Source organism: Dipodomys ordii, unplaced genomic scaffold (genome assembly GCF_000151885.1).
Source record: "Dipodomys ordii isolate 6190 unplaced genomic scaffold, Dord_2.0 Scaffold23, whole genome shotgun sequence".
Classification (NCBI taxonomy): domain Eukaryota; kingdom Metazoa; phylum Chordata; class Mammalia; order Rodentia; family Heteromyidae; genus Dipodomys; species Dipodomys ordii.
Genome location: NW_012267239.1, coordinates 4,804,726 through 4,817,189, shown reverse-complemented (window position 1 = coordinate 4,817,189; position 12,464 = coordinate 4,804,726). Strand labels below are relative to the sequence as shown.

General features: G+C 47.3%; 1 protein-coding gene across 2 annotated transcripts in view; it reads right to left on the bottom strand.

Annotated features, from left to right (window-relative positions):
• Positions 1–12,464, bottom strand: part of Pitpnb (phosphatidylinositol transfer protein, beta) — a 55,167-nt gene that overhangs the window by 28,840 nt on the left and 13,863 nt on the right. For both annotated transcript variants that reach the window (XM_013014459.1, XM_013014458.1), the window contains exons 4-7: positions 9,657–9,748; positions 9,147–9,154; positions 8,619–8,693; positions 6,981–7,064 (exon numbers count right to left, since the gene is read on the bottom strand). In XM_013014459.1, coding sequence (XP_012869913.1) covers positions 6,981–7,064; positions 8,619–8,693; positions 9,147–9,154; positions 9,657–9,748 — 259 coding nt within the window. The remainder of the gene's footprint in view (positions 1–6,980; positions 7,065–8,618; positions 8,694–9,146; positions 9,155–9,656; positions 9,749–12,464) is intronic.

Below are 12,464 nucleotides of genomic sequence, written 5' to 3'. Positions count from 1 at the left end.
TGTGGCTCAAGTGGTAGAGCACTTGCCTTGAGCTGAAGAGCTGAGGGACAGTGCCCAGGCCCAGAGTTCAGGCCCCACAACCGGACCCAAAGCAAAAAGCAAAAAAAAAAAAAAAAGTCATCCTCCAAACACCTAAATGCTTTCCTAACTTTACTATTTCCTTATTACTGACCTCAAAAAGACAGATGTTAAAAATGTATTATTTTTAGATGGGCAAGACTACCAATTTAGAACAAACATGTCTACTACAAAAACCTGCCTTGGAAATGATAAAGTCACACAGTACCCCACTAGCAAGGCAACACAGCCCTTTTTAGTTTCCCGTAATACCTTAAAATGTGGTTCCAATTTCTCTTTTTTTTAAAAAAAAACTGTGCTCATTTTCTTTCAAATGACTTCCAAAAACGCAGGTCTCTCTGATGTTAATCATGTGTACACTTCGGCTTCCACTTTAAAGAGCCTCCCTCTCCTGGGAAGTGACTTTTGTATACAAATCATGGAAAGCTACTTAGACAAAGTGCTGGGGATGATTAAAAGGGGCCAGATTCACATTTGTACCTTCAGAAAGCAGAAGCAGATGTCAGCGGAGTCATCTGTGTACACTTGGGAGCGAGCTGCAGATAGGCATGTGTGTTTCATCAGGACATTTAAAGAATCCCAAGCTTTTTACTGTGGTTATGTATCAACTACAACTTTAGAAATGAAGAGAAGGAAAAAAAAAAACCCAAAACCTTTAAACTTGTATTTTGGTCTGTTATGCTGGGTATCCTTACAGTTTGATCTAACGAGAACTTGTGTACATCTGAGCGGGGAAGATCTTTGTTCATTAACAACTCATAAGGGATGTCAACACTCTTCTTCCTCATGTGGACCCAGGAGAGGAGGAGCTAAAGCTGTGTTCTGTTCTATTCAGTGACTCAGGGCCTGAGTGCTGTCCTTGAGCTTCTGTGCTCAAGACTAGTGCTCTACCACTTCAGCCACAGTTACACGTCTGGCTTTTTGGTAGTTAATTAGAGATAAGAGTTTCGTGGACCCATTGGTTACCCAGGCTGGCTTCGATTCATGATCCTCACATCTCAGCCTCCTGTGTAGCTAGGATTACAGGGGCAAGCCACCATACCCGGTGTAGGAAATGTTTTATATGGTGATTTGTTCCAACAGCCCCAGAGAAACAGCAACCTAACTGCTTACTAGTTTCTTTAGGCCAATTATGTATCTTCTAGATACATATGGAAAAAAAGACTCCTTATGGGCATCCTAATGCCCAAATCCCTAATAACTTGGTTCAGAAATACATGTGATTCTTGGGACACTATTCTGTGAACACAGGTCTCACTGACAGGTGACTACAACGAACGCTCATTCCTGGGGTGGTTGTGACAATGCCAGCCTTAGATTATACGCGACATATCAAAGCAACCCACCAAGTATTCTGTTATACCTGGGGTCAAATCCCATCTCTTCTACACATGCTGAAACTTGTAAGACTGACTCCAAACTAGCAAGTCAACCAGAAGCATAACATATGAGCCACTGGACAGCCTGGCTGCTAAATCCGGAAAGTAATTGACACAGTCAGTGTGAATTAATGTTTGGGCTGTGTCTGAACAAAACAGCCTGCAGTGATAGAGAACTCCCAGCAGGTGGGGGTGATGAGATAAATGTCACCAGTTCTTGGTTTACAAATACTGAAGGGAGGGGCTGGGAGCCTCCTCCTCTCACATTTACTAATTCCAAGGTTTCATTTCCTATAAGCATGTGATACTGAAAGAAACTCCATCACTTAAGTTGTGGTTTTAAAAAAAAGTTTAACACAACTCACTCAAAATACCCCAAGAGCAGTTCAACACAAACAGAATGGGGGCAAAACAAATCACTGAGTTAGTGGGACCCCCCCCTCCAGGAGGCCCAAGGCCAGTCTGCACTAGCTCAGAAGCGCTCCCAATTCTGACATCTTCATCTGAGGGACAAAGAGGCAGGTCCCAAACTATGCACTACTAAGCTACCTAAGATAAGACATGCCAGTCACCAAGCGAGTTTCTGGTGTTCCCTAGGGCTGAGGTCACCAGACAGGGAGCAGTCAGTCTCATCATCATCTCCCATCGCTAGGTGTGGTGGAGCCCAGACACAGTCTCCTTGAACAGGCTGGACATGGGGCCAAGGAGACACGGCTGCAGGAGACTGACATCTCCCACTGAGGCAGGATCAGGCCCTTTGTTTGCCCTTCCCATCAATCCACATCTCCACAGGCACTGCCTGCCCCTGACCAGGTGGACCCTCTAGGACAAACCGGAGAACCAACCCGCTAGGTGCTGCACCCCATCCCTCACTGGCTTCTTAGTTTCCAAGCACTCAATTCTAAAGCCACTCCAACACTTTTCAGAACAAGTTTTCAGCCCTAAGTCTGACTGGCCTCCCTGTCCCAGAGTTACTCTTGTATAATATCTCCTCCACCCCCACCCCCAAGTGCTAATGGAACCTCTGACTCGCTTCCAGCCAGCAGACAATGTGAAGGCCATGGACATTCATTCCCTGGGCCGGCCAGGCCATCCACTGCAATTTGTAAGACAGTAACAGAAAACAGACCCAGTGGAGAGGACAGCTCAGACCTCAGTGCAGCCACTGCTCTGTGCTTGAGAGAGAAACCACTGCCACCAGCAGCACCTTACACTCTTCTAGACCTGTGTATAAGCCAGCAGACCGGCATACACTTGTTCTCTTCTTTTAAAATATTCTGAGAAAGCGGGACGCGGGTGGCTCACACCTGTCATTCTAGCTACTCAGGAGGCTGAGCTCTGAGGATCGCGGTTCAAAAGCCAGCCCTGGCAGGAAAGTCCCTAAGACTCTTATCTCCCATGAACCACCAGAAAACTGGAAGTGGTGCTGTAGCTCAAATGGTAGAGCCCTAGCACTCTAGTGGTAGAGCTCGAGGACAGTGCCAAGGCCCAGAGTTTGAGCCCTGTATCCGAAAGAAAAAAAAAATTCTGACAAGTTTCTTTTGGAACAAAGACAGCCACTCTGGACCACTGCACTAACCTCCAGCACTCATGAAGACCCTGGTGCTCCAAACCACTCAGTGACAGATGGAGAACACTTCCACTTCAGCTCTGTGTGGAAACTGGGAGGACAGTGGATTCTTCGAAGTAAGGTTTTGTTTGCTAGGTCAATGGACATGCACTTGGAAATTCTAGTACTCACGGCCAGGTGTGAATGTCCCCTCCCCCATCCCTGGGCAGCCAGGTCTGACCAAACAAACTAGCATCACGCGGGTCATGTCAGGGTACACTCTTGCTCACATTGGCCAGTCCCTCCCCCTCTGGGTGGGCAGCCTCGGGGCATGGTTGGGTTCTCTAGCATGAGAGAAAGAGAACGCCTAAGTGGCAGCAGCTGGCCTAGTGGGCAATGAAGCAGGACTGTGGCTCGGAAGTAGAGCCCTGGACCAAGGGCCAGAATGTCCACTAGTGCCTCTCACCTGGCAGGTTACCGGGGCTTCACCTTCCTCATGGAACAGGAGGCTGGCACGGAACCAAACTTTCTGTAGCTATTGAACTGTGTGTTCAAACCCATTAGGGCCTAACTAATGTCAGACAGCAGAGGGGGACGGTGGGACGCCTCAGCCCCAACTTTACCCACCCTTCCCTGATAACCCAGGGGAGGCCAAGAAAGCTCTGCCTGGTGGAAGGCACAGGAGAAAGCAAGGAGGCTCCTCCCACAGAGCAGGAGGCGCTGTCTTTCCAGGCTATCTCACTTTCCAAGCTACCACACCTGTCACGATTCAGCTCTAATGATCAATGGCAAGGCCACGAGGGACGAGTGCTCTAGCCACAGCCTGGCTCCATAGGGTCTCACCATCACCCCGATGGGGCTGGCACCCAAAACCTTCTCCTGCCACTCACTCCAGGCCCCTCACACATCCACCGAAGCTTGAAGCTCTGCCCCTGGCAGAGGTTTCAGTATTGACACAGGCCGGTCGTTGGTGGCTCACGCCTGTCATCCTAGCTACTCAGGAGGCTGAGATCTGAGCATTGTGGTTCAAAGCTGTCCTAGGCATGAAAGTTCCCCACGAGACTCTTATCTCCAATTAACCACTCAAAATCCAGAAGTGGCACTGTGGTAGAGTGGTAGCCTTGAGCACAGAAAGGCTCAGGGATAGCACCCAGGCCCTGAGTTCAAGCCACAGAACCAACCAAAGGGGAAAAAAGAGAGAGAGAGAGAGAGAGAGAGAGAGAGGAGAGAAAGAGAGAGAGAATGAGAGAGAGAGAGAGAACACAGGCAGCTGCCATCACACAGTTCCCTTCCATCTTCTGTAGTAGAGAAACATGCTTCCCACATTTTCTTCTCTGTAGTCAGGCCTGCTGGCCCTATATGCTATAGGCTGTTATTTCATCATGGCTGAGAAGCACAAATACAGAAAAGTCTGCAGCGCCAGCTTCGCAGCAGCACCATTTGCCACAGCCAGGAGGGGGGAACAGCTGAACGCCACCAAGGGGCAAACACTGATGCACACACTACATACAGTACGACCGACCTGAAAGCAGCCACCTAGTGTAAGAGCCCAGGCAAGTCCTGACTTTAGCAGGAGTGGGCAGCATTGTTCTACCAGGGCACTTACTGTGTGATGTTAGCTAGAGCTGATGTGAAGGCTGGGATGAACAAAGCCCTCTAGACATTATCCAGATTGGTGTGTGCCAAAGGTTCGAGTGACTACTTGTGGACAAAGCATGGTTTTAGGCAGCAGTGACAGTTCTACCACATTGGATATCCAGATACCCAGTGCCACTGAATTATATAGCTTTTGTGCTGTAAATTGTCACAATGAGGAAATGCTACTGTAAATTTGAATCACTTTACCACAAGTCTGCATTTCTTTAAAGTGAAACTTTTAAATGGGAACAGGAGCTGTGAGGGATGGGCAGACCACTGGTGCACACCGCAGCCGGAACAGCCAGCCTTATTTTATGCAAGACTGTAACACAGGCACTGAGAGGTCGCTTACCCTGTCCAACATGAATATGCCCAGCAGGTGGACAGATGAGTGGAGGCTCAAATCTCACCTGAACCCAATGGCATTGCAGACTGTGTTCTCAGCTCCATCACTGGGTCAAAATGCCCAGGTCCAATCCGGCCTCTCTCACTTACTTGGTACCCGCCAAGTACCTCGTGCCTCACAGAACCATCACTAAGCTCCCTCCCCGCAGACTGCACCTGCACAGTGCCCGCCCACCAGGACCCCATCTCAAGTCCTCCCATGCAGCCCAGGTAAGGAACCAGGATGCAGGCCTCTGGGGCTCTAACAGTATCGGCTTCACACTGTTTAGGCCCCAGGAAAGCAGAGGCGCCTGCCTGTATGGTGGGAGTTGGGAGACTATTTTGATTGGTGGCACGCAGGCATTTCTGACAACATTTGAATGTTGTTCAGGAGCAACCAGTCCCCTGCGCCCACTGCTGATCACGGCTGTCCCTGTGGTCCACACGCCAGCTACTCCAGCAGCTGACTCCATGCACACCCCCAGGCTTCTCTTTCCGTCACCATCTTCCACATGCACAAGTCCGAAAGAAAAGAACAAGGCCAGAGCCAGGTGCTGGTGGCTCATGCCTATAATCCTAGCTACTAAAGAGGCTGAGAGCTGAGGATTGTGGTTCAAAGCCAGCCTAGGCAGTAAAGTCCATGAGACTTATCTCCAATAAATCACCAGAAAATCAAAAGTGGCGCTGTGGCTCAAGTGGTAGAGCACCAGCCTTGAGCTGAGGAGCTGACAAGACAGCACCCAGACCCAGATTTCAAGCCCCACCACTTAAGGGGGGGAGGGGGTGGGGAAAACAAGGCCAGCAGCATTTGAACAACACACTAAGGATAACAAAATATCTCCCTATTCTCCCCTGAAACAAAACAGTCCTCCCTCACAGTGTCTATACTTGAAAGCAGAATAAGGCCAGGCCTGGGGAAGGTCACTGCTGGCAGCAAACCTTGGTGACTTCAGAGAAAAATCTAGAGACCCCTCCTGTGTGCACAGCAAAGTGGACATTTCGTGTTTGCTTCAGCAAACAATGCTGCTCAAGTTCAGAGAATACTCACTAAAAATAGAAACGAAAGAGATGCTGACTGCACACATTGTGCTTGACAAACAAGAGCTGTCACTCTCCAGAGCTCTGGCTCCCCCATTAGCAGAAAGCGGATCCCCGGTTGTCTTAGCATGGGGAAGGCCCACGGCCACAGCCTGCAAAGGCAAAGTAGCAGGTGACGTACGCTGGCCTTGGGGAGTCTTTACATGCAGTTTTAAGCTGAAAGCCTGAAGTACAAACACGTACCTTTAATAAAAATGAAGCCGGAAAGCCAAACAGATGTTAAATTACAATAATTTAAATTTGGCCATGTTAGTGAATATTTCTAAATGTTACATTTTTGCTTTTTAAAGTCACAGTTGAAACTAAGGAGAACTCACATTACTTACAGCAGCTCCAAGGAGAATACTTTCATAAACAACATTGGGTTTTTCAAAGGAAATAAATACTTTCTTTTTTGGTGGTTTTAGAGTCTGAACTCAGGGCCCTGCCCTCATCGCTAGTAAAGGTAAAGTACTACTTGAGTCATGCCTCTGGCCCTTCCTTGGTTTTTGACTAGGGTCTTGGCTTTTGTCTGCACCACAATTTTCCTGTTTACATCTCCTGTGTAAGCTGGGATGACAGGCATGAACCACTATCCCAGCTTTTTATTGGCTGAAATGGGGCCTTGTGATCTTCAACACCAATCTCCATTCTCAGCTTCCCCAGTAGCTAGGAGAACACACCCAGCTTACTTTTACAAATTCTTACAGGGATCATTTGTACAAGGGCGAAATTTGCACAAAACACAAATCATTTTCTTAACTCTTGGACGTGTAGACCAAATCTAAGCTCCAGGCTCATCACAGAGCAGAAGCAGAGGCTGTAACTGATGTAAAGAGTAATGTATTAAATCAGTGCCATCAAGTAGTACTTACTGCTGCTTCAACTTGACTTCGATCTGCAATATCTATGTGGACAATTTCAACTGTTTTCCATGTGTTTGGATCTAGACCATGAACCTGTAAATGACAAATAGAAATAAAACCAACTTTAGGTAGAAATTATTATATTTACATATATAATATTTACCCTGCATCATTTACCATGTATATTATTATTATTATTATTTTTTGGGTCCGGTCATGGGGCCTGATCTCTGGGCCTGGGCGCTGTCCCTCAGCTCTTCAGCTCAAGGCTAGCACTCTACCACTTGAGCCACAGCACCACTTCCAGCTTTTTTCTTTTTGCTTATGTGGTGCTGAGGAATCGAACCCAGGGCCTCATGCACGCAAGGCAAGTGCTCTACCACTGAGCCATCTTCCCAGCCCCTACCATGTATATTATGAAGAACAAAAAAATGCAAATTAGTGTTTCACTAAGTTCAATCAACTCATTAAGTCTAAAACCATGAGGGATCTAAAAATCTTGAATGACTCTTCATAGGGCCTCCAAATAAAGGGGGAGGGGTGGAAGGGGCATGAGCAAGGACACTGGCAAGCAGAAAGCTCTATGTAAATGTCACCTCTGTAGTCCTTAGGGATGTACCCAACTTTTGTGTAGCCTATGATACTCAGCCACAAGTTCCTAGTCTAGCAGTAGTGTGCTAATAGTTAGGGACCAATATTAACTGGACTTCAGACAGACACATGGTCTGGTCTAAACCCAGAGCTTCCTTATCTGACAGCTATTCATCTTCACCACGATTAACTCTTCCACAGCATGGTATCTCACTGTCTCTTTTTGCAGCACCACAGAGCAATTAAGAGCTGCTTAACAACTGCCCACAGTGAGGCCCACTTGAAAGCTGGGAATGGCACATTCACTTATACCCTAATTAAAACATACCCAATCATGGCTTTTAGATTACATTTGAGAGCATGACCATGAAAAAAACAACAGGAAATGTCAAAAGATTACTGGAAAGAAAAATCTATTACCACTACTTAAATCTTGAAGTTCTGGCAAGTGCCATGGCCTTTAACTGAGTCCTGTAACAGTGTATTGTTGCCCAGTGGAACCAAGTTCTAAAACCAGGAACCATTACTGGGCCCCAGCACCCCATTTCTTAGGAGCACTGAGCCAAGAGCAACATCACATGCCAGACCTACCTCCCCTCCCCAGGAGCCCCAATAGCCTCAGGGATAGCCTTGAGTCTGAGAGCTGATGCTCTTCAAGCTTGCTTTAGGGATACACAACACACTTAGCGTGTGTGTCAAGAGCTGCACATTAGTCAAAGCACCTCCCTCAACCCTCACACCAGCTGGTGGAGGGGAAATGAAAATGAAGCCGCTCTGTGATGAAGAGCAGCTTTGAAAACTACCTAAGACTTAGTGCTACACGCTACCTACTTCAGATACAAACAGTAACTGCACCCATGTCCACACAAAGGTGAAGGCCAGGCCAGGCACAGGCAGGGCAGGGCAAGCCTCTCGGTATCCAGATGCCTGCCTGGCTCACGGCACCACAGACAGACAGCCTGCCCGGTGATGGTACTGCTAAGGAGCCGGTGGAGCACATTTCAGACACCTGTTCCCAGAAGCGTCTGCACTAAAAGTGCCCAGTGTGAAACTTACGTTTTCTAATGTTCCCAAGTCTGGTTTATGCCATGTTTCAATTTTAATGTAGAAATCATCTTTCATATATTCATTCTGCAGGAAACACAAGAGGACAAGGACGGTGACCCTTCTGGAGTCTGCACGGGCAGAGGCCTATCCCAGCACAAGCACTGCTGCCTCCCCCAAGTGACAGTCCCTCCCCGCCCCCATTCCCACTGCCTGGCCAGGCACACAGGCTGTGAAGGAATCTCAGCAGGCCTACTTGTCATGCAGTATCTGGGGCTAAGAAGAAAGCCACAAGGCTTGGGGAGCCAAATTTGACATCTGAGGGAAGGAGCAAAAAGCAAAAGACAAAGACAAAAGTCAGATAATCGAGATAAGGCAGAGCTCATTAAGCCCCAGGGAACACAGTGGCAGTGGCCAGGTGGAGCGAGCAGGGAGGAGTCATGCAGAGATGCAATTTTCAGTGAAAAAGCAAGCAGTTGTTAGAAATGATTACTAGATAAAGTTTAGAGATGAAGAGGACTGAAAAAGGGTTTTACTCACCGTTACAACTGAGGCAGAATGCAGAGGCGAGCAATGAAACAGAAAAAACTCAGATTAGTTGGAGTCAAAACAATCTCTCCCAATATTTTATGTCACAACATTTAGTAGCTTGCGTCTTCAATACAGTTTCTATCAATTGTAGAGTCCAAATAAAGTGTGGACAGTCATCTAGCTTTAGAATAATGCTAGTAAGAATGTTACAAAATCTTACTAAGTCAGTTTGGCAAATCACTGGAAGTCGCCCCTAGGTCCTATCCTATCTCTATCAGGAAACATTATAAATACTGCAAATTCACCAGAAAGCATTTCTAAAGGTGCATCATTTATCCCATGTCCTTCCTATGCTTCCCTGGAGCAGGCAGCCAACAAGGCCTGCCCGCCACCTGGGAGTGAACCCACCCACACAGCTCGGACAAGGCTGCTGTTACCCTGGCAGGGGCAGATGAGCACCCATCGGAGGCCCTGGCACTTGGGCTCTGTCCCCTGGCCCTCATGGGGGGACAGACTTACTTGTTCTACAGTAGGGATATGCATTCCAGGCTTTCTCGTGGAACACCAAAGAGCCTTCAGGAGCAATCATCCTCACGAACGCTGGAACTTTGCTGCAAGGAGACAGATCAGACAGACACACTTTAAACTGCAATGGCGCTATCAACTATGATCCACTATGACCACATTCAAAGACTACTGTAATCAAAGACTGATACACTAGCATTCAAGACTCTTAAGATTATTCCCATCTCAAAGTAATCAGGTGGAAAAATGACATGGTAACAGAATGAGTATGCAAGCTTAACCATAAAAATGGCTGTATTGAAATACAAGCAATACTTTCCTATAGGCTTTAGATTTATTCTCCTGCTGGGAAATCTAAGTGTCAACTGCAGCTGCCCAACCTGCACATCAACACAGTCAGGAAGCTGGGTCCAGGCGGCCCATCCCTATAATCCTACTTACTCAGGAAGCTGAGATCTGAGGATCACTGTTGAAGCCAGCTCAGGCAGAAAAATTACTGAGATTCCAATTTCCAAAAACTACTCAGAAAAAGCTGGAAGTGGTGCTGTGGCTCAAGTGGTAGAGCACTACCCGAGCACAAAGAGGCTCAATGACAGTGTGCAGACCCTGAGTTCAAGCTCCAGGACCAGCAAGAAAAAAAAAAGTAAAACACAGCTGGGAAGTTCTCTCACAGACACACTGGAAGGCTTCACAATGGGTAAAAGCCAACAATAAAAGAGCATTTTAAATATGTCATGAAATACAAGTGTGTAGGACAGACTGAAAGGCCTGTGTCAAGGTGAAGCAGTTTGAGAGGATGACAAAGCAGCCACGCAACACGCAGTGTTATAACACACACGAAAGCCCACTGGCCTGTGCGGAAGTCCTAACAACTCACAGACCGACCTGACAGGCAGAGAAAGGACACCGTGAGTGCATTCTAGAGATCACCCGTCAACAAGCAGAAAAGTCAATCTCACAGGTCTTCAAGAACAAATGAGCCAAGTGGAGGCTACTATAAAGGTGGCGTCATCGTGGCACTGGCTTTCCCCTCCCGCCATCCCCAAGCCCCAACCTGGCCACTTAGAAGCCCTCAGAGCAGCGCATCACCTGACATTCTGAACTCCTGCGTGCTGGGAAGACTCAATCAGCTGTGCCCATCATGTGTTTTGCACACGGCACAGTACGCGCTCATAAAGGTAGTTACTCTCAACAGGCAGGATTCTTTGGCTCTTTCATGGGCCTTTTCCAGCAATTGAGGCAGGATAGACGGCATGCAGCAGCTAAGTGATAACATGGCAAGACGGACAGCTTCCAACTTCAAGCAAAGTATTTCTTGTGTGCCATCGCTGCTACTTTGAGAACTGTCAAGTGCAATTTACTTTCTTCAACTAAGACAAAGAACAAACTAAGAAAACCTGAGACCCAGGAGGCAGTCTGCCCCTCTACGAAGGTCAATCAGCCTGGAGTTACTGTTCTGGTGACCCAGGAGGCCACGCAAGGTGGATGGCAGGGGCTCAGGGGAAAGGAGAATGGGGATATAGTTTGGGGGCTTCATGACATCACAGAAAAACAGCAAGGGAGGTTCCGGGGGCATGAAGAGGATGCCTGGAGCAAGAGAGCGCATTCTTTGGTCCTTTATTCTTATCCAATTGTGGGATGATTCACAAACTTCAAAATATGAAGCCAAATATCTAGCACAAACATCTAGCACAAAAGCCTTCAAATATTGTTAAGAACTAGAATCAACAGACCTTTAAATTCAGGTGAGGATCAAGCAAGGAATAATACAAAACACGTATGAGACAAGCTAGAAGACACTGGCTGAACTGCATGTAGCAAATCTGCCAGTGGTTAGTGGATTCTGTCATCTTCATAAAATGGTCTACAATTTGCTCACCTGGATACAATTCATCTTGTGGCTCTGACTTACTTAATCAAGTCCCTATCTCTGAGCTCTTTCTTTCCATTTAGCATGGGCACATGGATACATCTCTTTTCAATGAGTTGAGGCAATGGCTTGAAGGTATAAATGGAGTAAGCAAAACTAGCTGAGTTTAAACACTACTATATGGGAGAGGAACTGTCAGCAGCAGCAGCGCTAACATGGCGGATGCATGCAGACAGCAGGAATCACACCTTTCCATTTCCATCATATAACCACTTACAAGTCTGTGCAAACTGCAAAAGTGCTACTCTGGGAAGCTTGGGAGGCCCCAGAAAAGGCCATGTACTCAACAAATTTACAACATGGAGCGAGGCCTTTCAGAACAAACATAGGCAAAGGCCATTCCTCCTCCTGTTCCTCCTCAGCGGTTCCTATATGGTGTCCTCTCATCATTATTCCTAGCTCCAGGGGAGGTGGACATTGGGAGGACTGTGATCCTAAGCCAGCCCGATGAGTAAGGTGGCAAGCCTGCAAACCCAGCGACCCAAGCAGGAGGCATAGGGAGGAGAACAGAGGTCAGAAGCTGGCCCCTGAATACTGAAAAATAACTAAAAGCAAAGAAGGGCTCAGAGCTGGTAATCCTAGCTATTCAGGAGGCTGAGATCTGAGGATTGCAGTTCGAAGCCAGTCAAGGCAGAAAAGTCCCTGTGAGATTCTTTTTTTATTTTTTATTGTGAAAATACCATACAGAGGGGTTACAATTACATGGGCAAGATAATTCTGTGAGATTCTTATATCCGATAAACTACCCCAAAAAAGCCAGAAGGGGTGCTACGGCTCCAAGTGGTAGAGCATAAGCCTTGAACACAAAGAGGCTCAGGGACAGCACCCAGGACCTGAGCTCCAGAACTGGCAAAAAGCAAAAAACAAAAACA